At 46.2% G+C, this 27997-nt stretch overlaps 2 protein-coding genes across 8 annotated transcripts in view; both read right to left on the reverse strand.

Moving 5' to 3' along the window:
* Positions 1 to 27997, reverse strand: part of ARL8A (ARF like GTPase 8A) — a 176504-nt gene that overhangs the window by 33897 nt on the left and 114610 nt on the right. Inside the window, exon 2 of the mRNA XM_082227461.1 lies at positions 2466 to 2674. Within this exon, the coding sequence (XP_082083587.1) occupies positions 2466 to 2588 (123 nt within the window). The 5' untranslated portion in view covers positions 2589 to 2674. The remainder of the gene's footprint in view (positions 1 to 2465; positions 2675 to 27997) is intronic.
* On the reverse strand, positions 9821 to 27993 carry PTPN7 (protein tyrosine phosphatase non-receptor type 7). 7 transcript variants are annotated; one of them, XR_014220910.1, is made up of 10 exons: positions 27852 to 27992; positions 26904 to 27132; positions 23254 to 23437; positions 21904 to 21988; positions 19603 to 19679; positions 19376 to 19513; positions 17289 to 17399; positions 13347 to 13452; positions 12340 to 12453; positions 9821 to 10209 (listed from the first exon to the last, which is right to left on the reverse strand). XR_014220910.1 is itself a non-coding variant. In XM_082227431.1 (10 exons), the coding sequence occupies exons 2-10, from the start codon at positions 27020 to 27022 to the stop codon at positions 10116 to 10118; spliced, it is 1023 nt and encodes a 340-aa protein (XP_082083557.1). In that variant the 5' UTR covers positions 27023 to 27132; positions 27852 to 27993; the 3' UTR covers positions 9821 to 10115. The 7 variants fall into 7 exon arrangements, 6 of the variants coding, with proteins under 6 accessions (XP_082083557.1, XP_082083559.1, XP_082083554.1 ...); XM_082227431.1 differs by having other exon boundaries at positions 12340 to 12448; positions 27852 to 27993; XM_082227433.1 differs by having other exon boundaries at positions 12340 to 12448; positions 13347 to 13504; positions 27852 to 27993.

The raw sequence follows: 27997 nt of genomic DNA on the forward strand, positions 1-27997 counted from the left end.
GCTGAGTCCTAAGGCCATGAGAAACTAGAAGCAGCCTGCTGGATCACTCTAGTGGCCCATCTAGTCCAGCATCCTGTTCTCACAGCAGCCAACCAGATGCCTATGGGAACCCCTAAAACAGAACCTGAGCACAAGAGCACTCTACCCGCTTGTGAGTCTTAGTAACTGGCATTCAGAGTCGACACAAGAGAGGTTTGCAGGGCTGCATTCGATTCCCTCCTGTAATCCCTAGACAATGCTGGAAGGACATAAGGAACTGCATTTTAATAGTTCTTCATGCCCCTGAAACCTGACACAGCATGTTGCAGCAGCTACATCCTAATTGGGGGTTTCCATGCACATCCTCCCAGCTGTAGGACTGGGAGGCCTCTGGGCATCATCAAGAGTGACCATCTGTTATGAAAATAAGTTACCTTTCTCAAATCAAAACAATTTGGCTTGGAGAAGGGATATCCATTTCTGGTTCAATTCACAATTCGTTGTTGTGGGGATAAAACAATGTAATGATCTGTTTATCTATCTAAGGTCTGGGCACAGAATAATTTTTTTAAAAAAGAATATGAGTATACTAAAAAAAATAAAGGTGAAAGGTCCAGATTTCAAATCAAGGATCAGTTTAAACCTTGAGAAATCACATGCCAATTCCATGGCTCTGTCCAGAAAACACTGCTGAATCAGTGGCCAATGATAACGCATCTCTTCTGGAGGAAACACACCAGACAGGACTCACTATTTAGCATATTATCCAGTTTGCATTGTCATGTCTTCGCCATTCAAAATTCAGGAGTACATAAATGAGAGGCTAGGAATCCACATCTGCAGACCCTCCACAAGGGTTACAAAAGATTATGAATGCAAGAGACAGACATATTAAAAAGTGCATACTATATTCAAATTCATACTGAACCACAAAGTTTAATTTAGAAGCACTGAAGCCAAATGTCTCTTGATTGTGCCTGGGTTCCAGAATTACCTACAAGAAATCACCTACAGTAAGGCAAACACATTCTTTTTAAGAGCACATATGGAGTGGGGGAGAATGGTGAAACATTTGGAATTTCTTCTGAGAAATGAAAGCTAGCAGGCAATAAACTCAAACATGCCCCCCCCCCATTACTGTATTATAAAGCTGGAATGAAGTGGAACAGAGACTCAAACATGACAAAAGGATTCCAGGATTTGTGACAGACTGATGGAAAGAAGGGAGAGGCAGTAGGCTATGGTAACCTTCATCACTGCCATCCACTTCCTTGTACAGGCAAAAATGCTTAGTATTCAGAGACTGTGTCTCGTGATTCTGAGCAGAACCATGCTGCAATCCTCTTTCCAGGAAGAGCAAAAGATGGAAGAACTCCAGTTCCGCAAACTCACCTAGAACAATGCCCCTCACTAAATCCAACAGCACAGACCTCACAGTTCTGCCAATTCCATTCAAGGCCCTGGGACAGAAGGCTCAAGATAGCTTATCAATATTCCCCACAGCTAATACTCCCCACTCCATGTGCTATCTAATGTCTTTCCTCTACCTCCCCCCCCCCCTCTTTCATTAAATGCACACTTTGAAGCCATTACTGCAGAATGCATGTGGGAGGGGGAGAGAAAGTCGTGGCTTTCCATTTGGGAAATTCTCTACAAACTGAAATCTTGCTGCTTTCCTAAGATGGTTTCTTAAGACTGTGCAATGAGACGCTCTAACAAAAAACCCTATCGCAATTTTAAATTTCCTTTCTAATAAACAAAACAAAACAAAACAAAAAAACCACGCAGAGAAACCCTGCTAATTGCCATATTGATCAGGAAAGATGGAGATGAAATTACCATCCATCACAGGAGATGGAACGGCGTCCCTTCGTCTCACCAGGGACCCAGCCTTGTTCATAGCCATCTCGAGCGTAGATTCTCCGCTCAAACCCCTTCCCCGCCAGGCTCCCACCACCGCCCCGAAAGGGATTCAAAAGCCGCACGAGACAGACGCTCCAATTCGAATGCACACGGGTGCATAAATCCGGATCGATTATTATTATTGGATCCAAGACGACCTGCCTATTCCTCCTCATCGCCAGCAGCAAGTAACGGAGCCAAGAGGACACGCACTGCGAACGGCGAGAGGGGCGCGGGGGGGGGGGAGTGTAATCTGAGAGGCATTGCCCGCATTGCATACACCGTCGCTCCCTCTCCCCGCCCCATTTAAACGGGGGAGAAAAGGAGGACAGGAGAAAAAGCCCTTTCTGCGCCGCAAAGGGTAGCTGAGAAACGAAGGCTGCTAATAATGTGCCCCCCCGCCCCCCGCCCGGAGAGGGGTGGGGTGGAGACAGGCCACCCTTCTCAATGCACATGATCTGGGGAGGGGCGTCCTCCTGCCTCGGGAAGGGAGGCCTCCATCCTGCCCGGGCGGCCCTACTAGGAAGCGGCGACGGGGAGAGGCCCTTGCCGGGAGCGCCCCTGCCCTGGCTGGCCCCCCTTACCGCGATCACGTTGACGAAGGTGGTCTTGCCCGAGTACTGCAGCCCCACCAAGGTGAGCTCCATCTCCTCCTTCCAGAAGAGCGCCCGGAACCAGTCCAGCAGCTTGGTGAAGAGCGCCAGCATCCTGCTCCTTTCTCCTGCCTCTGCTCTCCCCGACCAGGCCCGGCGCCTCTTTATTGTCCCCCGGAACGAGCCGGCCTTGCCGCCGCTGCCGTCGCCGCCGCCGCCGCGCTCTGCCTCGGGGCTCCGCTCGGCTCGCAGACGCGCACACGCTCGGCTCCGGCCGCTCAGCTGCTCCTGGGTGGGGTCACGCAGCGACTGAGCCGGGCGGAGAGGCGGCTCTCGACGGCCTCCGCCGCGGGACCCGGCAGCGGCCTCTGCAGGCCGGGAGGACTCGGTGCAGGCGAGGCCTAGCAGGGGACTCTTGAGGCTGCGATCCTATTCACTCCATTTCCCGCGAGTCAGCCCCACTGAACGCAGCGGGGCGGACTTCGTGGTGTTCTCTCCTCCTGAGGCGGGGTTCCCAGGTTTCCATTAAAGCGGGGCTTCCCGGCTGCCCGGGGGGGGGGGGGGGAGACACGGACCCCGAGGCCCCTACCGGATAAAAAGTCAGAAATGCAGAACAGGTTTTCTGAAAGACAAGCTCGCTGCCACCTGCTCAGTCTTCTTTTTGTTCCCGGAAAGATAAGGCGCTGTCAAGGCCTACAGGCCTTCCCTCGTAACGCGCACTCCGACCTCGCCATCGCTCGTTGTGAGCTTGCTTCAAGGGGCAACAGACACTGCGTCAGAATCTTTCCCAGAATCCTTTCTGAGTCCTTTGGAGGCAGGGGTGAGGCCAGGATTGGACAGGTGGGATGTAACTGGAGGGGTTTCAGTGCGTTTGCTCCCAAGTGTGACTTAAGTTTGGATCCAGTCTATAAGAAGTCTAAAGAGGGATGGCAGCTTTGGCTCCAGTTGTTGTTGTTTTGACATGTGCCTTTGGAAAAAAACTGCATCAGTTGGCATCATCCAGATCTTATACTTGTAGATGGAGCTGGGCTGAGAAGATGTGTCTGGGGAAAGCAGGTCAGGGGAAGGAAGAGTGGACAATAGAAGCAAAGAAATGCCTTCCATCTTACTGAGTACGATTAGGTCAAATTTACGGATCAGTAGCAAACTGGAGGTGGGAATTGCCTGAACTAGAAATCCTTTTTATTTTTATTTTTTGTATTCCTCTAATAGTTCCTAATTTTCCATCCATTATGCATAGACTCTGTGCCCCGCCTTCCCACTCTTATGTGGGAAGGTGGAAAATGCAGGTGGTGCCTTTCCATTTTTTATATTCACTGGTCCCATCACCTCCTGGCAAACAGAAGGGGAAGAAATGGAGGCAGTGAGAGATTTTACTTTCTTGGGTTCCATGATCACTGCAGATGGTGACAGCAGTAACGAAATTAAAAAACGCCTGCTCCTTGGGAGAAAGGTGATGGCAAACCTAGACAGCATCTTAAAAAGCAGAGACATCACCTTGCCAACAAAGGTCTGTATAGTTAAAGCCATGGTTTTCCCAGTAGTGATGTATGGAAGTGAGAGCTGGACCATCAAGAAGGCTGATTGCTGAAGAATTGATGCTTTTGAATTATGGTGCTGGAGGAGACTCTAGAGAGTCCCATGGACTGCAAGAAGATCAAACCTATCCATTCTGAAGGAGATCAGCCCTGAGTGCTCACTGGAAGGACAGATCGTGAAGCTGAGGCTCCAATACTTTGGCCACCTCATGAGAAGAGAAGACTTCCTGGAAAAGACCCTGATGTTGGGAAAGATTGAGGGCACAAGGAGAAGGGGACGACAGAGGATGAGATGGTTGGACAGTGTTCTCGAAGCTACCAGCATGAGTTTGACCAAACTGCGGGAGGCAGTGGAAGACAGGAGTGCCTGGCATGCTCTGGTCCATGGGGTCACGAAGAGTTGGACACGACCAAACAATAACACTATTTATTTTAAATAGAAAATAAACAGATGCCATGTTACAAAATTTTGTGCAGTGCTTTGTAATATTTTCATTTGAATACATATTTTTGTTCAAATATATGTATTCAAATATATGAATACATATATTTGCTACAAAGCCGCATTGAGTAACTGGTATCTAATGTACATAGAAGTCATACAGGTTAATTTTACGTTGCACTGAAGCTCTGCTTTACCTACAATATAATGAAGACAATTGTCCAGATATGGAGAATACTCAGAACTCTGTATTGCAGTTACTAGCCAGCAATGACACACACTTTACAACCCCACAAAGAGTTACTTTGGTAAAGGGTTACTTCCACATTTTTCAAACAGTAGCTTCCTCCTGCTGTTTCCACATGAATTTTCAGTTGTGTGCCTGTCATGCATTTCCCCCCTCTTTCTATTTTTTTTTCCCAGAAGGCAAACTCAGAGTACAGCCACTACTACAACCCAATTTTTCCAGTTTCCTCGCCACCAAGAGATGACAAGTACTGTGAGATCAAGGCTTCAGAGTCAAATTTTGAAGTGGAGGCATTCTTAGAGGGCAGATCGCCTTTGGGGAGGAACAATGAAGGCAGGACTGGGAGAGCCTAATTATGGTCTTTTCTCCAGAAAGCCTCTGAAGTTTAGATGGCTCTAAGGGATTTATGCAGGATACATCTGTCAACAGCTATTAGACATTATAGCTAAATGGAACCTCCAAGTTCAGAGGCAGAATATCTGAATATAAAGAGCTGGGGACAGGAGAAGGCAGTTGCCTTCCTGCTCTGCTTTCAAGCTTGGAGAAGCAACTGGCTGGCTACTGTTACTAACATAATGCTTGACTAGATGAACCCTTGGTCTAGTCAAGCAGGGTGTTCTGATGTTCTTAATTAGGAGAAGGGACTAGATTGGGTGTTCATCTCCTCTCCTCCACCATCCTCTGCTGCCACTTGACTCATTTGGGACTCAAGCTGATATAACTCATCTTCCTTCCACTGACCACAGATCTACACTTGTAGACAACAGCATGAACATGATGTTTTGAGTGATGCTGTGCACTGTGAGTCCAAGGAGGCTAGGCAGGGAAGAGAAACCACTATTCTCACCCAATCCTGGGTTCAGACAAAACACTAAGCAAAACTTTGACTTAGTTGGTGTCCTGCATTGACTTAAAACCCCCAGAGACCAACCAAGTGGATGCAGGATGCTCTCTGGGAGCCAGCACATTCATACTGTCATGGTAATCCATACTTTGGTTTACTCTGATGTGCAAAGCAAGCTGCTATCTCTCCTGCTCAGAGATATGCACTCCTTTCTTCTCCTCAATAACCCACTCCATCCTCATATCTGCCCACTGGAAACATGCCTAGTCCAGCACCAAATACAAAACCCATTCTGCTATTATTATTTTTTTAACATCCCAATCTTCCTTTGAAGTTGGCATTGTGAATTTTGTTGTGGAATATTTAGTATTGTAGTCCAAATCTTCTCACAATTAGACACATGAGAACTATCCATTGGGATGTTCTCCTGCACCCATTGAAAAAGAAAGAGGGAGTGGACAGGATTGGTAGCACCTAAGATTAGCTTTGCCCCTCCTTTCATTCAGGTTCTACTTTGAGGAACTGAAGAGTTCTTGTCCTGTGACTTAAAGCATAAGGCATGGATAACGGGAGTGGAAGTTGCTGTTGCCAGTGACACCTAATTTAAGTGTTTTTCTGAGAATACAGTGTCTTCCCCATCCCCTTGTTTTTGCCCTTTGTGTGGACTCAGCCCACCAGAACCAAAGAGGAGAGAGGCTGTTGCTGTTGGAGCTCTCTTGGTGGCAGTTTGCTTTGTTCAACCACTGCAGCCTGCTAGGAGAGGAAATGGGAAAGAAGGAAGACAGATAGCAGATGCTGCCAAATGAAGTGGAATCAATCAGTTTAAATTATGTGGTTGGTTTGGTATCAGAAAGACTGTGCTTTAATCCTGTTATAACCTCTAGCCCTGAGGTGGAATTGCACCCCTTCCTTACAGCACTATTTCTTTAAAAAATAAAACAAAAAACCATAGCTTTAACTTTTGCTCTGATCTAAACTCTGCCCTACCATGTGGCAGAGTGAGGCAACTGCCTCAGGAGGCAAATTCTGAGGGGAGGAAAGTGGCTAGGAAGGCGTGCCATGTGGCTTCCCCTGCAGCCCCAAAACTATCTTGCTGCCCTAGCATGGCTGGCACACCAATCAGGTGACCTTCCTCAGGTGGCATGCTTGACAAGGGGTGGTTGATCCCTTGGCAATGGTGGCTTCCAACGCAGCTTCCGACGCAGCCCAAAGCTAAAGCTGAGGAGAGCAGCAGCGCCTCACGGAATACCCTCTTTTCACCAAGAGTCTCAACCACAGGCCCAGATCTGTGTGGTGGGTGGGGATGTCAGAGCCACAGGGTATTGAGCCCTGAATATAAAGCTTTTAAAAAATGCCCCTTTATTTTCTTCTTCCTTTGCTATCTATAGAAAAGAGACACTTCAGCTGGATTCTAAAGCATGGAAGAAAGCCTATACAGTGTAATTTAACTGACCTTCTTGGCTACCATCTTGGAAGGTTTCAAGAACACACTAGTCAGGAAACTAAATAACAAACTTAGAACAGCAACAGGAACCTCTTGGTTCTACTCAGATACAACTGAGTTCAGTGCCACCTAGTGATTTAAAATATTTAATGACACTATCCACATAGCCATGAGTGCAAATTCTCCTGAATGCCCTTTCAGATCAATAGCCCATGAAAAGCAATAGCTCATGATGATTGCAGTACCTCTGCAAATTTCCCTGCAGCAACAATGCTAGTTATATTTACTGGGACAAAACAACACAATTTACCTTCTCTTTTCCTTTTTACGTTAAAATATGCATTTGATGTGAATGATTTTTCTCCTTCCAGCTAAAGACTGTAAGAGGAGGAGGATCCCGTTAACTGTAAAGATGAAATTTATTGATTCAAGCAGGTACTATCCAGTCAATGTGCACATCAGCTGAGAGCCAGATCATACCTCCCATAACACAATAATTTGCTGCTCATCCATCTCATCTTCAGACAAGGACCCAGAATGTTTTAAAGGATGAACTATGTCTGTAAACCTGCAGTGGACATACACTTGGAAGCTAAATCCCAAAACAGGTACCTGGCACATGTCCTTGTATATAGAGGTTTCCCCTTAAAATATGTTTAGTATTTGAAACACACACAGAACAAGCGATAAATTTGTCTTTCACGTAAAGTGTGAATCAGATCTTATTACTTCTGCTTTACTGTTTATTTTTAATTTAGTTTCAAGTTCACAAATAATATGGCTATGATATTAAATGCATGGTGTGGGAGCTTAATGGTAGAAGGTGGGAATCCCTTTTGGGTACCAGTGGTGTAGGACTGCAGCAGTGAATGTAGATGAACCTAGAGACTTGCTTCACATTGGGTTGTATTCAGCTGAGTCATACTCCGAAGGGACCACTGAGCTCTGGCTTCTCAATACAGTGCAAGGAGTTTGGTATGGAAATATTTCACTTTTGTTCCTGGAAACCCTGTGAAATAAGGCAAAATCATTATGGATGTCAGATACCTCTGGCAAAATAAGAATGGGATCCTGCAATGAAATGACATCACAATGTATGAATTCATGCTAAAAGTCTCTGTGGGTGTTTCTCTGGGATGTGGGTGTTTCTCCTGAGTTATCTGCAAAATTCTGTGTGCACACAAGTCCCACCTGCAATATGCAGCTGGTGCTGCTAGCTGGAAGGAAATATTCCAATAGTACCTTGTCCCTATGGCACTGTTTTTCCTGGGCAGGGCACCAGAGATTTGAGGTGTACACTTGCGTTACACATTCTCTGTGCAGGTGGTTGCCGCCTTTTTGGATGATGCTCCTCCTTCAGACTCAAATAGGTGGAAATTATCAACCTTCTTAATTATGTTAGTTCCTGGCAGAATAAAAAGTAGTGGAAAACTAGAGACAATGTTCTAGTCTTCCTTGCAGCCACTACACCAGCAGAGGCTTTGGCGAACACATTTGAGAACAGCCAATACAAAATGACAGGGTTCAGTGATACATAATAATTTCTGTAGTACTAGCTATTTTTACTTTTCCAGTGCTCTCCGAGGTGTCCCTGCAGCTCCACTGACTTTGCTTCATAAAAGTGGTAAAATAAGATTGAAATGAACTGAACCCCAGAAAAAAACTGCAAAGTGATTTTTGAGGGCAGGGGTTCAGAGGAGGGACACAGTTGCCGTGATTAAGATTCTAGTGTGTGGCTCCAGCCCCTTCCAATAGCTTGAGTGTAAGGCTCAAGGAAGTTTCTGGATTCCATGCAGAGTCACACAGAAGTCTCTGACAGAGTTTCAAGGCCCCTGCCCTTGTTCTTTCAACCTTTTCTCACCTGGAGAGGTTAGGCAGGTTTCATGCTACTGATCCCAATGACCAACCAACTTGCAGGCTCAGAATGAGAACCTCATTTTAAATTGCTAACTCCTGACCTCGCCTTCCTTTTCAGAGCTCTGTGCTCCTCCAGCTAGCATTGCATTGACTCAATTCACACATTACACATAGCCAAACCATGGTTTACCATGAATGAGAAAATATATGGGTTCCGAATATCATGGCCACAGCACTGCTCCCCATTGTCCTGCTGCTGTGCTCCCTGAAGGTAAGCCATGGTTTGTTTCAGTTCAAGCACACATGCTCAGTCTTTGCACATGTGCACATAAATAAACTGAATTAATCACTGTGGCAGGTATTTGTTCTTAAGGAGGAACTTTTGGCCTTTTGTGGATGGACTGTGGGGGCACATTTGACCCCAGCGCTTATATATTTACCAAATCTACAGAGTGCTTATTTCCATTTAAGTCCTGAACTGCTCATGCAATCCCACTGAGTGATTTAACACAGCATCCATGCATGCCCATATAAATTTGTGACTCGTATATAGGTAATGGATTTCTCTGACGAGTTTCAGTATTGAAACATTTGCTTCTTTATGCATGATCAGCATAATAAAAGCAGTTCAAAGGAAATGATTTCTAGATTCCAAGGAGGAAATGCAGAGAGGAAATAAACATGCCTAAAACCACATGGAGGCTGCAGCTGTTGGCCGGAGAAATACAAATATCAAACAGTTTCAAGAGACTGGAGAACATCGGTAGAATGAGTGGGGAGAAAATTATTGTTTCGCAATTAATGAAGTCCCTCTTCCTGATGACATTTTGGATGCAAGGCCAGGGGGTGGGGTGGGAAGGAGACCATTCTCCAAAGAAGTGTAACAGGAATGAGGAGAAAAAACTAGATTAGTGACCACATCTGATATCAACAGTCATGTATCCCAAATAGTAAACAATAAACAGAACAAACTATTTTCAAGGAACCTGAAATCTGGTTTAAGTTTGCACACATCATTCAGGGAGTTCAAAACAAGCACAGGAAACACAACATTAGATTTTGAAGTCTGCTTTGTGATAGAAGACATTCCTATGGTATGCAGCCGGCAACCAGGTACTTCTTCTTGGGCAGAGATTACACTCCAGGCTGTTGAAACACAAGTAGTTTTCTCTATATTGCTACTGATCGGAGAGTCAGAAAAAGGCTCCGTCAAGCCACGTGTCATGGAGGAGAGGAGCCAATTCCACATGCCAACACAAGAAAATGACACTAGCAGTCTGTGATCTTAGGAAGCTGTGATGCATACATGGCCAGTGTCTGATGAAGGAACTGGTATTGTTCACTGGTTTGTATCATTCCACCCCTGCAATACAAAGACAAACTATTGAGTTGTGCACTCACTGCAAGCTACAACGATTCAATTCTGTGAAACAACTAGCATCTTGCGAGAGCCCAACACGCCTTGCAAACAATTCAGGTGATGCTGCCTATTGTTCCAGAAAGTGAAGCAAGCCTTCTAGTGCATCTACTGTATGTGCTAAAGATAACAAAAGGAGTGGTGGTGGTGGTAAAAACAATGCTCCTAGGGGCCTCACTGCAAATGTTGTCCGGGGATAGTGGCCCAGGCTAGGGGAAGGAGGGAGGGAGGACACAGTGAAGCAAGGAAGCAGCCACAGTAGGACTATGGAGGAATGCTGGGGGGAAACTAAACACTAGCAGCTGCTATTGAAAAATTTTTGAGGGGTGGGTTAAAGAAGGAAGCATAGGAAACTGAATTGAGTAGCCCTCAAAGGTCTTAGACATGTGCCTTTTCCAACCCAAATGGAGATTCTGAGGACTGAATTTGGGAGTTTCTGCAAGCAAAGGAGATGCTCTTCTTCATGGTGGAACTGGAAATTGCTGCTGAATTGCAACTCATTACCAAACTTAAAACCATGGAGAGACCTGGTCTGAACATAGACATTGGATTCTTATCTCATTATACATGACTAAGCCATTTTTCACCTTCTCACCCCTTGCCTTTTCCTGTAAGACCTATTGCAGTCGTTAAGAGTCGTCAACAGGCTCATCTCAGCTATCTGCCAATCACCCATTCCCACCACCCTTCTGAGTAATACCCCTCCCCACCTTCTCACTATATAGAAGGATCTGGCAACTTCTGTTTCAGTGTATCTGAAGAAGTGTGCATGCACACGAAAGCTCATACCAAGAACTAACTTAGTTGGTCTTTAAGGTGCTACTGGAAGGAATTTTTTTATTCTGGAAATTGCTGTTGCAGAGAGAGTGCCCTCTATATCTTTGTCATTTTTCCTGATAGCACACGTGCTACATTTTGGTCAAATCTGCTACTGTGCAGTCTCCTTATACATACATGGTAAAACATTGAAGAAGTGGGTCCAATGATGTATATTTGACCTAAGAATGTGTCCCAAGCCTACAATGGTTGAAGGCTGTTGTACAAGGGCATACTGTTTCCCTGGAGTGCTGGCCAGGCCAGGCCTACTGGACTCCACACACACATCCCTGCATGGACTGAGATATACAGTCTAGAGCACATCAACAACTCCCCGGTGTCAGCAAGCTGTGTAGGCCATGGATGGAGGGAACCTGTGGCCTTCAGATGCTGCTGAACTACAACTCCCATCATCCCTGAACAATAGCCATGCTGTCTGGGGCTGTTGAGAATTGGAGTCTAACAACATCTGGAGGACTACGCATTCCCCCACCTGTTGTAAATGAGATCAGTAGCACTGAGCAAGTATTTCAGGGGAAATTGCCCTCCATTACTGGAAGTTGGTGAAGACAATCTTGTTTATAAAGTCGTTTGCTTCACTCGATGACTGCCAACAGGATTTTATTGGTGTGATTTCCTACTGCTTTTGAAAGATTTTGTTACGTTTCTATGCTGTTTTAGATCATTATTGTAATTAAATTTTATGATTAACTCTCTTATGAGTCTGCTGGTCGGGGCAGGATAATATGAAACAAAATATTGATGTTCTCAACAGGCAACTTTTATAAGCTTTCAAGGAACACCAGAGTTCCCTAAAACAGAGTTTGAAAACTACCCAGCTAATCAAAAGGCAGCTCAACTAAGCAGAGAGAGAGAGAGAGAAAGTTTCTTTTTATGCTGTATCCCAGAATGCTCAGGAGTAGCGCCTCAGGAGTAGGACTGTGGGGCACATTTACCACATTTTGAAGCAATGCACATTACCATCTGAAGCAGCCTTCGACCTGCTGCCCTCCAGATCCACTGGATTTCCACTCTCACTTTGGATTGAGCCAGTGGGGTGGAAAAAGGACACATGTATAATAGGGTCAAACTGCTCAGTCCCAGTTAATAAGCTTGTGGCGTTCTTCTCAGACCAACGGCAGTTTCCTAACTGCTTTACAGGGCATCAGCACATACAATGCATTGCGCTAGGTTTTCCCCCCTGCCCTGTACAGGAATTTTACACATAATGAGAAAGCTCAGAAGATTGTCAGCACACACCTGTCTATGCGCAGCTGGCAGACTATCCCCAAAATATCCACCTCTCCTTTATTCTTCAGTTGCTGGCATCCAATCTGCGTGGCAATAAAACAGCCAGTCCGACCAATTCCTGCACTGAACAAAACACCAAGATAATGTCAGATTGCAGTGGCCCCTGAGGCTTTGAGGGGGATGAGGAAGGTACTAGATGTCAGGAGAAAGGGGCAGACCCATTCACACACAAGCAGTGAATGTGAATGCTTTCTGTTTCTCACAATCACAAGTCAAGTAGCCTGAGGACCATACATTTTACTTGTTTTACCAGCACCTGCAAATACATGACAGGAGAAAAGTGTGGTGTAGTGGTTAGAATGCAGGACTAGGATTTGGGAGACAACAACAACAACAACAATAATAATAATTTATTATTTATACCCCGCCCATCTGGCTGGGTTTCCCCAGCCACTCTGGGCGGCTTCCAAAAGAATATTAAAATACTGTGATACATCAAACATTAAAAGCTTCCCTAAACAGGGCTGCCTTCAGATGTCTTCTAAAAGTCTGGTAGTTGTTGTTCTCTTTGACATCTGGTGGGAGGGCGTTCCACAGGGAGGGCGCCACCACCGAGAAGGCCCTCTGCCTGGTTCCCTGTAACTTGGCTTCTCGCAGTGAGGGAACCACCAGAAGGCCCTCGGTGCTGGACCTCAGTGTCCGGGTAGAACGATGGAGGTGGAGACGCTCTTTCAGGTATACTGGACTGAGGCTGTTTAGTCCCCAGTCAGCCACGAAGTTCACTGGGTGACCTTGGGCCAGTCACTGTCTCTCAGCCTAACCCACCTCACAGGGCTGTTGTGAGGATAAAATGGGGAGAGGAGGACCTTGAGCTCCTTGGAGGGAAAGGTGGTATATAAATGTAAATAAAACAGGAGGTCCATAGGTACTGAGGTTTCAGTCTGGGGAGGTCTTTGTTCAGGCCAAGGCTGCTGAACTCCTTACACTGCTGCAGGGATATGAGGAAAGCTTCTCACCTGCAGTGCACAACAACAGGTCCTCTGCTCTCTGTGGCCTGTAGAATTTTCTCCACCTCCAAAACCAACTGCAAGAAGGTCTTGGCTGATTCTGGGGTCTTCTGGTCTGGCCAGGATGAGAAAACAATATGCTTCACCGTGCGACATTCATCGTTGAGCTGAGAATCATTATGAAACAGAAAGCATATAATTATTCCCTCTATTTCTGATGTTCAGATTGTGAGTGCCATTGCTGCTGCTATTATTATTATTATTATGTATTTTTTTTATAAAAAAATATGCTTTTATACATTTCACTAATTTTACAATCATTTTAACATTTCAAAACTTGACTCCCTTCCCCCTCTTTCTGTGGTTCCTTAAATTTATTTTTAATATCTTCTGCATATCCAAATTAACTAAATTTGCTCATTTGTTCATCTACTTTAAATATATACTCTTATGAAACTGTAGGTTATTAGAATAATCCTGCCAATGTTCTTATCTGTTTACAATTTATCGGATAAATTTTATTTTGATGTTTTACCCACCCTTCACACAAGGTGCCAGGGAGAGTTAAAAGCAATCTTAAATGCAATATTAATAACAAATATAAGGGTGGGTCCTAATATATGGCTGCATACATACTACACATATAAAGCACACAGAGACCTCAGATTCTGGGAAATGTAGTTTACCTGCCATGGAGTTACAGTTCCCACCATCCTTAACAAACTGTAGTTTCCTGGATTCTTTTCTGGGTGCATGGGGAAGATGTGCTTCAAATGTATAGCGTGTATGTTATGCAGCCCCAAATCTTGGGCAACAAAGGCCAGGCGTCCAAAAGCACTGTCCTCACACAAGAAGGAGGTATCAGGAGAGCAGAAGTACAGTGGTACCTCGGGTTAAGTACTTAATTCGTTCCGGAGATCCGTTAGCTAAAGGGGCCTCCTGCTGCCGCCGCGCCGCCGGAGCCAGATTTCTGTTCTTATCCTGAAGCAAAGTTCTTAACCTGAAGCACTATTTCTGGATTAGCGGAGTGTGCAACCTGAAGCGTATGTAACCTGAAGCGTATGTAACCCGAGGTACCACTGCACGAAAAATATTTTGGGGGGAAGCACTAAGGTGGGATGGGACCCAAAAACAGTCCAGTAAGGCCTGAACTTGTTCAATAGCCACAGACTGCAGACTCGTGGGTTTCTAGAAAAACAGGTGGGAAACGAAACGGAATGGAGTATCATTGAGGAGGGTGTGTGTGCAAAAGGGTGTTTCCGCACTGCAGTTTATTATATTATGCTGCTGCTCTCGCTCAGAAGTTTTTCACCCTCAAGATGCCAGCCTACACTTTTTATTTATTTTTATTTGTAAAATAGCCTGCCTACAGCTGTGGCAACTGCTGGTGTGTGAGGCCTTTAGCACATTTTTGAGCAGGGGAAGGGCAGTTTGTCACATGTGTGATGGCATTTCCATGAGTGGCCTCTATTGCTACACTCCTACTCCCGCTCGCTTCTCACATGAGCAGGTTTGAGCAACAATAAAAATAAATGTTTGAAGCTGCTTAGTGCCCTGCATGAGGCTTGGGAGCATGCCTATCTTTCTGTAAATTAAGATAATCCCTCTCTCCTCACTTCGGTCACATTCCCACCAAACATTTCAAACACTCTTATGCCACCTTAATTTCCCTCGCTTCCTTGCAAAGAATCCTGGGAGCTGCAGTTTGCTAAGGGTGGTGGGAATTGTATCTCCTTGAGAGGAAAACTACAATTCCCAGGAGTCTCTAGGGGGAGCCATGACTGTTAAAGCAGTACAGATTTGCTTTCAGATGTGTTGGGGTGGACCAGGGACTCAGCTACATTAATAAAGAAACAATTTGAATGTGCTATAAACATGCAACACCGGATGGTGCCAGAAAGCAGGAAATTTTTATACATGTTTTTCCATAGAGTTTTTTTTTACAATGATGTGATTTCTGGCTTGTTTATAGCATTTTTTCCTGTGTGTAGATCCACTCCAACTTAAAGTACCCATTTGATCATGTTGTTGTGACAACAGAGGGGAATCAAATCAATCTGTTGTTTCTTCTAAGCTGTTTCCTATAGCAGAAGGAAGCCCCGCTGCGGATGGGTGGGTGGATGGAACACACGAGGAAGAGGGAAATGTATCTGTGCAGCAGGAAAAAACCCTTGGCACCTCTTGTTGCTTTTTCCAAACCTCTCCAATAACGCAAATAAGCTTCCTTCTGCTGTGGGAGATTCTTGGGGAAGTTTGCATTAAGAGAAAACAGTGAGAAAAGCTACAGGAGACTGGTTTGATTCCCTTCTCCTCTGCCATCAACACTCTTGGATCTCAGGGTGCTTTGGATATGAAGTTGGAGAAGGCTGAGAGAGAGGAATCATATTAAATTGCCGAAAGAATGGCACAGGCACACACCCACTCAGAGCACTAAATATGTTTTCAGTATCATGGATGTTGCACAATTCTGTTCTGTCAAAATTTTGGGGGGAAACTTTTTTTTAAGGACAAGGAAACTGCAGTTTAATTGTAAACTAACTAGGGACGGAGGGAGGAGTGACTGAGGGTGGGGCAAAAAAACCCTCACCCTCCCCCATACCCAGGCTACCTTCTGCCAAACTCCACCTGCTGGTGTGGTTGGTGAATAGAAGAACAGGAGTGTGTTCATGAGCTACTTGGGCACTCACAAACATCAGTTCTGAATGACCTGTTTGTAAATTAACATTCCCTTCTGGACCTTAACTCAGGTGGGAAAGCACCCACTTGGGAGCAAACTCTTGGGTTGCCAGACGGTCCACTTTGGCCTATGAGGCTATTCCCCCCCCAAAAAAAAACCCATGCCTATTTGTCAATCAGCTGGTGTCATGGGCTGACACCAGCTGATGAGCGTGGGCAGGGTTCAATCCTGCTGGGTGCATTCCCTGCAAGATGTCAAAGGTCAGGGGAAAGAGATGTATCTTCAGCATGCAACAGACACCACGTAATGAAGGTGCAGGCGCACTTCGGTGGGGAGCTACCGTATTTTTCCGTGTATAACATGCCCCTGTGTATAAGACGCCCCCTATTTTGGGGGACTCCAAATTAAGAAAATGGGGGGAGATTGCCCAGAGTTGCTGAGCTTTTTTGGTTGAGTTTTTTCTAGGGGGGATTTCTAGGGGGGATTGCCAAAAGTCGTTCACCTGCCTGACCTACGCTGCCACTCGCACACGTCGCAAATTCCACCTATCGTCTGGCAGAAGCTGCCATATTGCCCACACAATTGTCACAAATAACACGCCTGATAGGGACGCAAGTGGCGCTGTGGTCTAAACCACAGAGCCTAGGACTTGCCAATCAGAAGATTGGCAGTTCGAATCCTCACAACGGGGTGAGCTCCCGTTGCTCGGTCCAAGCTCCTGCACACCTAGCAGTTCGAAAGCACGTCAAGTGCAGGTAGATAAATAAGTACTGCTCCGGTGGGAAGGTAAATGGCGTTTCCGTGCATTGCTCTGGTTCACCAGAAGCGGCTTAGTCATGCTGGCCACATGACCTGGATGCTGTCTGAGGACAAACGCCGGCTCCCTCGGCCAGTAAAGCGAGATGAGCGCCGCAACCCCAGAGTCGTCCACGACTGGACCTAACAGTCAGGGGTACCGTTACCTTTAACATTTCCAATAGCTGCTGACCATCTCCAGCTCATGGCAGAAACCAATCCCACGTCCCGTCTCCCCCCATGCACTATCCATGTATAAGACAACCCCCAATTTTTAATATAATTTTTAAATAAAAACACTTCGTCTTATACACAGAAAAGTAAGGTAATTCCACAACTGAAGGGCTGCCACAGAGAAGGCCCTCTCCCAGGCCACCCCTCCAAACTTCTCACTTCACATGAGCAACAATGATTGCACAGTAAACCTTTGCCAGAGAGCACCACTGTCTCTGTTTGTGTCCCAAGCCCTCCTAGCCTACCTGTAGGCCAAAGTCGCGGATGGTGTATTCTTCACATTCACAAATGCCTTGCATGCGGATGGTGAAGGGCCCATAGGTTGTCTCCGTTTCAGGCCAGTAACAGACACATTTCTGAAACCAGAAGGACGAGGATCCCCATGAGGAGAAGTGGTAGCGTAAGTCAATATAAGCGAGTGACTCAGAATATAAGCATAATATAAAAAAGCAGAACCATTCAACCACCAGCTCCAGTCACACCAGATCCACCTACGCAATCCAGAACATAGTACACCAGGATCAAAAAGCTAGTGTACAGCGGCAAGGGGCCTACAGACCAAACAGGTACTCAGAAAGCCCCAACATTCTTTATAGGCTGTTCCAGAAGCCGCCTTATGGTAGAAAATGAACCAAGAGGGATATCAGAGTTTAGATGAGGTAGCTTAGCCATTTACACTGCCTCCCCACTGTACTGAAGATATTTGTGTCAGCCAACGGTGCCTCCAGATATAATAATGCTGCGATCCTGACCCGTTTTTTTAGCCGGAACTTGCTGGAACTCAGTTCTGGGACCGCTCAGGTGGGCGCCATAGCCATTATAAGAGAACAAGTGAGTTCCGGCACCTCTTTCCCTAGAAAAATAGCACTGCTGCAATCCTATACACACTTACAGGGAAGCAAAAGACACTTACAGGGAAGCAAAATACAGTACTGTGGTTCTTACTTCTGAGTAAACACTTCCCCTCTCTTTGAATGAGCATGCATAATATTAAAGGTAAAGGTAAAGGTACCCCTGCCCGAACGGGCCAGTCTTGACAGACTCTGGGGTTTGTGCGCCCATCTCACATCTATTGGCCGGGGGCCAGCGCTGTCTGGAGACACTTCCGGGTCACGTGGCCAGCGTGACAACGCTGCTCTGGCGGGCCAGAGCCGCACACGGAACGCCGTTTACCTTCCCGCTGGTAAGCGGTACCTATTTATCTACTTGCCCCCGGGGGTGCTTTCGAACTGCTAGGTTGGCAGGCGCTGGGACCGAGCAGCGGGAGCGCACCCCGCCGCGGGGATTCGAACCGCCGACCTTTCGATCGGCAAGCCCTAGGCGCTGAGGCTTTAGCCCACAGCGCCACCCGCGTCCCTATGCATAATATTACACAGCTGTAATCTTTTAAGGAATGGGGTGTAAACAACTCATCAGCAAGGTCCTGCTATGCTGCACTGAAGTCTTGGGATGCATTTTAGAAGAGTGAGTGTCACTGGGGGCCAAATTAATCCTCTTCCCCCTGAAGCAGAGAGCTGGCCCATGGCTGGAAATGTCAGCATTCTGGTTGCCTAGTTTCCCCCTGCATTTATGACCCAAAATACGCAGTTATAGAAGCTTGGGTGAGCATTCTTTGTTAAACTGATGGTTTGCTAATCGTCTCTAGGAGGTTCTGTTGTTCTTTCCACAGTGAGAACCAAATTCTGCTCCTGAATGCGGGAAGCACTTACCAATGCTGTGGGGTTTTTTTACCACTAATGCTAAAGGATGTGCTCTCAGCATGAATAAAAGTATCTATTGTCCATCCCTGTTTGATGAAATGTTTACAAATTTAAGCTTGCTCACTGTTCTTCTGTTAGTGTCTGGAAAGTCCCCTCACCTCCAGGGAATTTGTTTATCCTCACTCACAGCAGATGGAGAGAAGTCTACAGGGCCAATACATTTTGCTGCCTGAGGTAAAGACAGTGCTTTAAAAAAAAATAAAATAAATAAATAATGTGTGGTACTCACCATGAACTTGTTATAGTAAGTGCCACACTTTTAACTGTTTAAATTTTATTTTAAGTTGCTAGTACTGGGTACCCTTTTCTGGTGTTCTCTCCATTACATATATAAAAGCCAACCAGACTGGCACTTGAATCACCAGTGCATTCACCAATGAATCATACTTTGGTACTGGCAATAGAGTAGCATTCTCCTCTGCCCTTGAGGGCAGCAGACTAGCTTAGTGGTTTCAGGACACACTCTGTCTGCTCCTCACACAAACACACACCCAGCATCTGCCACGTGAGGCAGCCGTCTCACTCTGCCTAATGGTAGGGCCGGCGCTGCTCAAGGCCCACACCAATCATACCTCTTTCGCTTCCTTGAGTTTGGTGAGCATAACGATGAGAGGAGCTCCTTCCTGCCACACCATTGTCCAGAAGTCATTGACTGTATTAAGCATGGGCCCCTGGGTGGCAATATAGGCCTTCTCCTGCCCAGCATAACCCTAGAAGGTGAGACAGAAATATCAACAAGTAAGACACATCCCAACAGTCATCTTCAGATTTCTCACACCTCAATGACCCTCTGGCTCACCCGGATGTAGTTTGCATTAATGTAGCTCTCGTCTTCTTGGCTCAGCGCTCTCTTGAGGCACACACGACTCTGGGGATCTAAAGGGACAGTTTGGTTACATCGAATATGGTGCCTGAACACAAAGACCGTGCACACAGCATCATCTAATTATAATATCCTAACCCTTGGGTATTGGGACGCGGGTGGTGCTGTGGGTAAAACCTCAGTGCCTAGGACATGCCAATCGTATGCTCGGCAGTTCGAATCCCCGCGGCAGGGTGAGCTCCCGTCTTTCGGTCCCAGCTCCTGCCCACCTAGCAGTTCGAAAGCACTCCTAAGTGCAAGTAGATAAATAGGTACCGCTTTATAGCGGGAAGATAAACAGCGTTTCCGTGTGCTGCGCTGGTGCTGGCTCGCCAGAGCAGCTTCGTCACGCTGGCCATGTGACCCGGAAGTGTCTCCGGACAGCGCTGGCCCCCGGCCTCTTAAGTGAGATGAGCGCACAACCCTAGAGTCAGACACGACTGGCCCGTACGGGCAGGGGTACCTTTAACTTTTTAACCCTTGGGTGGAAAACCTGTTGGCCTCCAAATGTTGTTGGATTTCAACTGCCATCAGCCCCAGTCTGCATAGCCAACAGTCAGGGATGATGGGAGCCATAGTCCAAGAGGAGGAGAAGGAGGAGTTTGGATTTGATATCCCACTTTATCACTCCCCTAAGGAGACTCAAAGTGGCTAACAATCGCCTTTTAACTTTCCTGCCCCACAACAAACACTCTGTGAGGTGAGTGAGGCTGAGAGACTTCACAGAAGTGTGACTAGCCCAAGGTCACCCAGCAGTTGCATGTGGAGGAGTGGGGAAGCGAACCCGGTTCACCAGATTACGAGTCCACCACTCTTAACCACTACACCACACTGGCTCTTCTGGTTCAGGTTCTTCTGTCCTTGCTCAGACTCATTATTTACAATGAATTTGCCTTTCCAACAGTCATGTCAGAAGTGATGTATGCCACTACAGCAGCTAGAACACAGAGCAGTCATTTTATTTCTGCTCACACAGGTGGAGTTTTCATCCCACCACAATGGCAAGTCTATCTGGCATATAAAATGGCCTTGAGTTGTTTCCCACTCAAACACCCGTCACCATCTTACGCAAACAAGGTGGCATCTACAAGAGGTTCCCCTATGTCTCTGGCCTTTAGAAACTTTTCCACTCCGACTCATCACAACTTCTAAAGCCACAAGGTATTGTTATGATTATGTAAGGCATCCTGCACATCTCAGCAGGGATTGAAATTATGTCTGCTAAAGCCAAAGGGTGGAACTTTTACAGAAGAGGCAGGGAAGCTTTTCATTTCTTTTCTGTTGAGGACTGCATTCCCACGTGGTAGTGGGGAGCTACCTTCCCAACACAAGTATCCCCACAGCTTATCTGGGCAGGGCTGGGGTGGTGCAGCAAGCAAGGACATAGGACACACCATGTGGCACATCTCCATCATCCAGCAAAGAGGACTGAACAGAGCTCTCTGGAGGAACAGCCAGGAGTGCTGCAGCTGTGACTGAGCTGTTATTTTCAGAAGCTAAGGAATCTGATCATGAAAAACAAAATCCAACCATTTGCTCTGTAGGTGCACAACAGAGCTATGTGTGCCTCTTTTATACTCACTGATACAGTCACAACTGACCTAGAGTCATGCCACCTTTCAGTGTGTGTAAGAGGGGAGAGCTACACATAGGCCTCAAGGGCCCTCTCTGGTGATGGGATTAAAAATAGGGGTATGCTAGTGTTTTGAAGTGTAGAAGAATGCAAGGTCACATCCCTACTGTACATTTATAGGAGAGCCAGTGTGGTGTAGTGGTTAAGAGCGGTAGTCTCGTAATCTGGGGAACCGGGTTCGCGTCTCCACTCTTCCACATGCAGCTGCTGGGTGACACTTCTTTGAAGTCTCTCAGCCCCACTCACCTCACAGAGTGTTTGTTGTGGGGGAGGAAGGGAAAGGAGATTGTTAGCCGCTTTGAGACTCCTTAAAGGGAGTGAAAGGCGGGATATCAAATCCAAACTCTTCTTCTTCTTCTTCATTATGTTCACCCAAAAGAACCTGGGAACTGTAGTTTATCCCTCACAAAACTGCAGTTTCAGGCAGTTCTCAGGATTTTTGGGCCGGTGGCGGGGACACAAAATGCACTTTAAATGTGCTTTAGCTATATGGTGCAAATGTGACCTGACACTGGTCAAAGAATACAAATGAGAATAGATGGGTCCATTGGTCTGCATTCCTTTGCCACCTCTCCACTTTCCTTGTTCACAAGAGGCAAACATACTTGGTAGGATGGATTTATATCTGTCTTTTGCTGCTCGTCTGGGGATGTCCAGCTCTTCTGCACTGGCAAAGTTGGAGGGGATTTTCTGTAAAGGAGGAAAGAAGGAATTGCTGAAATATTCCCCTCTCTGAAACATAAAGCACCCAAAGTGTTGGAAAGAGAGAGTATAAATGCAAATATGCTTTTGCTTCCCAACACATACTCTGAATTGTTCCCCTTTTAACCTGCTGTCAGCCGAAAAGGACTGTTATGGAGATCTGTCACCTGCCTAAATAAGCCCAGCTCTTTATAAAGGGTAGTGGTGTTATTATTCATCTTATAAAACCCAGAAAAAAAGGGAGGGACTTCCTGCTCTGTTAAGATGCTAGGCACAAAATGCTTATTGCCATAGCATGGGAAACATGTGACTCTCCAGATGTTCTTGGACTACAACTCCCATCCTCCATCACCATTGGCCATGCTGGGTGGGGGACATGGGAGTTGGGAGTCCAACAGCATCTGGAGAACCACAGGTAGAACAGTTTTCTAACGGGAACACATAAGAAGAGGGAGATGGATCAGACCAGTGACCCATCTAGTTCAGCATCCTGTTCTCGCAACCAGATGCCTAGGAGAAGCTCAACATCAGGACCTGAGCACTCTCCCCAGCTGTGATTACCATCAACTGGCATTCAGAGGCATACTGCCTCCCACATTGGGCAGAACATAGGGATCATGGCTAGTTGCCTTTGAGAGCCTTATTCATCGTGAATTTGTTTAGTGTTTTAAAGCGATCGAAGTTGGTGGTCACCATTGCCTCCTGTGGGAGCTAACTCTATCGTTTAACAATGTGCTGTGTGAAGAAGTACTTTATTTTGTCTGTCTTGAATCTTACAACATTCAGCTTCATGAGATCTAGTGTTAAGAGAGTGAGATCCTCATGATCTAGTACAGCGGTGGGTCTCCAGATGTTGTTGGACTACAACTCCCATCATCCCTGAGCTCTGGCCTTGCTAGCTAGTGATGATGGGAGTTGTAATCCAACAACATCTGGGGACCCACAGATTGAGAACCACTGATCTAGTACTATAACTAAGAGAGGGAGAGAGGAAGAAAAAAAAATACTTTATCAACTTTCACTAAACCATGCATAATTTTATCATGCAATTTTATCATGTTGCTTCTCACACCTTTCCTCTAAACTAAAAAAAACCAAAACAACCCCAATTCTGGAACCTTCCCTTGAGCATTCTGGTTGCTCTGCTCTGAATCCCTCCCAATTCTACAATATGCAGTAGTCTAGATTGCAAGATGGAGGTTGGAGGTTTAGGTTGGAATGAAATCAGGACGAGGCAGTTCTGAGGGTCTCACCGCAAACTCCTCTTGAAGCTCCTCTAGGCTCCAGTTCTGATGCTGGAGCATCCTTTGAGTAAGAACATGGCTGGTGGTGTTCAGGAGCTTCACTGTGACATCCCTTGGGGTGGAGACAGATGAAATGGGTTCGGTGTTGCTCAGAGAACTCATGTCCAGCACCAGCGACACATTGGAGCCCCTTCTGAAAGGGAGAGAAACCCAAATGTGCAAATTATAAGCCTAGAGAAAGCCATCTATAGAATAGGGTAGAAGAGTTGTGTGAAAGGGGTAAAATGTGCTGCTGCAAGCTAGTGAAAAGATGCAAAATAGTAACTGGGATCAAAGGCAATTTTAATCCTGCATAAATCTTATAGAACAATGCAAGTAAATTTCATTTACTTGCCAAGTGTATATTGACAATGCTTCCCTCTCCATCTTCTGATTATAAATTGTTTTAAATTCTAATATTATATTTTTACATTTTTGTAACCTACCCAAGGACCTTATGCCCAAGGGAGGACAACAATCTAAATAATAAATAAATACCCTAGACTCTAGCTGCAGCATCACACAGCCACTCCAGACTGAGAGAAACTAGAAGGGAAGCCTGAGATTGAGAATTTAACTATTATACACTGAATATGTAGCATACAGTACCAAAGCAATATTGTCACTACACAATTATTGGGACCCCAGCTCATGAGTGTCACACATTAATGAGCCAGAGAGTTCCTATGTTGGCCCAGTTTCAGACTGATATTTCAATCATATATTAAAAAAAAAATCCTTAAATTGGTTCCAATGATTATGGGAGTCCATTCCTTCTTCCAGAACAGAAATGTTCCAGACTAAGCACAAACAGGGCAAGAGGAATTCTGCAAATGATTGTGTGAAAGAAATTTTAAAACACCCATACCAATGTTATGCCCTTCTCTGTGTGTCCCCTCTAAGGGAGGTATAGAGAGTGGCAGAACAAACAAAAAATTGCCTTTTCTGTACTGGCTCCCTGCTTATAAAATGCTCTCCTAAAGGAAACACACCTGACGTGATCATTCTGTATTTAGGCATCAGGCAAAAACATTTTTATTTACCCAGGCCTTCAGCCCTTAATTTGATGGAAATCATGTATGTTTGTGGCCTCTTTTGGTGTTCAGTGAGGTGGGTTAGAATTGCTTTCTTTACATATAATAAAAATGTAAGAATGTCATCATCCTGCATTTCACTTGTCCACAGACAGGTGGTGCTGTGAAATACAGTGTAATGAGAGGCAGTGAATGGGTGGTCTAGGCAAGCTGCAAAGGGTCAGCTGAAACAAGCTGTAGCAGCCCCCCAGCAGCTCCACTGGCTCCTCCGCCTACATGCCCTGGGGCCTCTGCTCCTGGATCTAGACCCCCAGACTGTCTGGTGCCACTAATGGCCACCTTGGGGATCTGCTTTTTTTTTTAATATATATTTTATTCAGGATTTTCTTGTTTTACAGAAGTGTAGTGCCTCGTTGTTGTTTTTTTCCATGTAACATTTTTACAAATCTGTTTCATTTGTTGAGGCATTAGGGGGAGAAGAAAAGAAAAAAGAAAAAAGAGAGGGGGTGGAGGGAGGGAGGGTGGATAGGGGTGGGGTCGGGTGGCGGTGTTTCTATTATGTTTAATGTATGTAGAGTTTGGTGTCAGCGTTGCTTGTGTTGTTCACTTGTGTTCCTTTGGTGGTGAGAGAGGTTGGGGTTGGCCTAGGGTGTGACTGTTTGCTTGCGATTGGCTGTGGTGATCTTTGTTTTCGTGTGTGAGTGAGGTGGGTGGGTGTTTTGGATCAGGTTAGCCATACTGATTTGTATGCTGTTGGTGGATTATTGTCACTGTCCTGTTGGGCTGTGTATGTGATAAAGGGGAGCCATACCGGGGTGAAGGCGTCTTCTTCTGTTTGTCCCCGTGTCAGTTTCAGTTTGTTAGTTGGATCTGCTGCTTTTGTGCCACTGCCAATTAGGGTGCAAAAATAGCCCAATGCAAGGAGGAGGAAGGTGGTCAGAAGCCAGGGTCTGCCAGTCTGGTAATCTGCTTCTGCCAATGCCACCATTTATAATAAAGGGCCAGCCTGACTAGGAGGGGCAGTGGCAGATCCCCAGACCAGCCACCGCTTCGGGCCTCTTTCCTGTAGTGCTCATCTGGCCAGGCCATCTCTTCATCCAACTTGGCTGCAGCAGTGGCACAAGGTGGAAAGCGAAAGGTCCGGGGGGGCAGGATGCAGTGTCACGTGAGGGGTCGGGAGGCGTGTGGGTTTGGAAAAGGGTGGGTTAGTGGGAAGAGTGGTAGGTTGACGGGAAGGTTGACATGTTGCTGAGTAAAATGAGTAGAGGTGCAGCCACTAATTTAGGGCGTTTGTTTCAAGTCACAGGTCTAAGAGATGTCCCTTCACCCCACCCGTCCTTCCGCTTCCCCCCAGGAAAACCCACTGGAACAAAACTGGAACAAACATGTTATGTACTGAGTTGAATAGGATCCAAACTGCAGCAGTCTGATTGGTCCTAGAACAAAAGGATCCAAAATGCAGCAGTCTGATTGGTCCTAGAACAATAGGATTCAGAATGCAGCAGTCTGATTGGTCCTAGAACAATGCAGCAGTATGATTGGTTGGCAGGAACCACCCAATCCTGCTCCAGATAGAAGTGAATCCACAACCTGATTGGCTTACAGTAGAATTTCGGAATTAGCCAATCATGTGCAGCCCATTGTGTAAATAATGTATATAAAGCAGATACTGTGAGGGGACTTTCATTCATTCTTCCTCACCACTATGAGCTGAATAAAGAGCATGAAATCACTTTGCGACTCTGAGTATATTTCAAAACATCAATCAGGTTTTTGTACGGATTGACCTTTGTTCTGATTCACCAGTAAACAGCAGGTTTTCCTGGGGGGTGGGGGTGGGGAAAAGCTACCCTCTGAGACCCAAGACTTGAAATCTCAGGACAAATGGATGGGGCCTTATATATATTTATGGATGAGCCTTTGGGGATTTTCCTTGCAGTCTTATAATAGACTTTAATATGTCTTGGTAGTCCTGTTCTTCCATTGCAAGTCACTTTGAGACACCTTCTTGTAAAAAGTGGCAAATAACTATAATAAACAATAATTATAATACTAAGCATAGCCAGAGTCTTATTTCTAAAAGTTCCAGGTGTTGGACTCAGCACCGGTCTCCTGAGTACAGCTGCATGCCGCTGGAAGCAGCCTGGTTCATATAAAGCTGTCCATGGAAGCATCTTGCTCCTCACTAGGATGCTGTGAGTCCCCTTTTCTCCCAAAGCACCCCTTTTCATCTGTTAAGTAGCTTTCTAGAACAGGGGTCAGCAAACCTTTTCAGCAGGGGGCCGGTCCACTGTCCCTCAGACCTTGTGGGGGGCCAGACTATATTTCGGGGGGGGGGATATGAACGAATTCCTATGCCCCACAAATAACCCAGAGATGCATTTTAAATAAAAGCACACATTCTACTCATGTAAAAACACGCCGATTCCCGGACTGTCCACGGGCCAGATTTAGAAGGTGATTGGGCCGGATCCAGCCCCCAGGCCTTAGTTTGCCTACCCATGTTCTAGAGCAACAACTTGCACATAAACTCTCAGCCCCTGGTATCTGCACATTGAGCCAAAACGCAGAGCGCTCTCAACTCACCTATCCTGCAGACGCACATGTTTCTTGACTTCCTGACACTTCTCCATTCCTGCCCTCTTTCGCTCACGTAGCAGGAGGAAACTATCGACTTTCGGGCATGCTGAACAGGAGAGGACCATGCTGTGCCAGCAAAGGATTCTCTGGACTGAGGTATGAGAGGCCAGCCACCCGAGGAACCCTGAGAGCAGGTGCCATGCGGGTCAGCCAGCCCATGGGGCTGGAGGAACACCTAGAAACCACAAAAAGCAAGCGGTTCATTGAAGAGAGCTCCGTCAACTTCCTGTATGTCACTCACGCCCCTGTTAGGAAGGCAGAGGCTGCAACAAAAAGCCCCATGTACACCTAACAGAGCCTCACTCAGAGAATGTCTAGACCAGGGTTTCCCAAGGGTCTCCAGCTATTTTTGGACTACAACTCCCATCATCCTTAGCTAGCAGGGTGGTCAGAAATGATGGGAACTGTAGTCCGAAAAATAGCCGGAGACCCAAGTTTTGGAAACCCTCATGTAGAACATGGCTGTCTTTGGAACATGCTACTTCCTGCAGGTGGGGGTACAAAATCCCAGTCTAGAAGGAGCCTTTGTCTGTAAGGTCTGGAACAAGACTACTGCTTACATCAACACACATGCACATTCACCAAATTATAACCTGCGGACAGTAAACTCATTCCTGAAGACAGAGGAGGGACATGTTTTTCCTACGGTAGTCCAGCTTAGGAAAGAGAAAGGCACAAACAGCAGAGCTATGGGCAACCAAGTTCGCATAAACCAATTGGGAAGTCACAGGCCGCTTAAATCAGACAGGCATTCTTGAGCATGGCACTCCTGTTCAGCCCCAGCATCTGGGCTTTATTTCCTCTCTCCTCCGTCTCCACAACACACACTTAGCAGACACAGAGGTTTTCGCCCACCCTGTTCCGACACTCCCGGTTGGTTGGATAGTCACTCACCCACTGCTGTTGGCAAACCCATCTCTCCTGCTGTTTATAACCAGCCACCCGGTGAAATAAATAAATAAAAAGCGAGCGCAGGAAATTCCTTATCACTATGCTGGTGGTTGCTCTGGCACTTCCCCCTCTTGCTCCACCCTTGCAGC

Source organism: Podarcis vaucheri (assembly GCF_965113315.1).
Source record: "Podarcis vaucheri genome assembly, chromosome: 6".
NCBI lineage: Eukaryota > Metazoa > Chordata > Lepidosauria > Squamata > Lacertidae > Podarcis > Podarcis vaucheri.

Coding starts and splice junctions, on each gene's coding strand:
- PTPN7 (XM_082227428.1), bottom strand. CDS start 27,022: ATGGTCCTCTCCTGTTCAGCATGCCCGAAAGTCGATAGTTTCCTCCTG. Junction 23,438..26,903: donor CATGTGCGTCTGCAGGATAG/GTGAGTTGAGAG, acceptor TCTCCCTTTCAG/AAGGGGCTCCAATGTGTCGC. Junction 19,680..21,903: donor ATATAAATCCATCCTACCAA/GTATGTTTGCCT, acceptor CTGTCCCTTTAG/ATCCCCAGAGTCGTGTGTGC.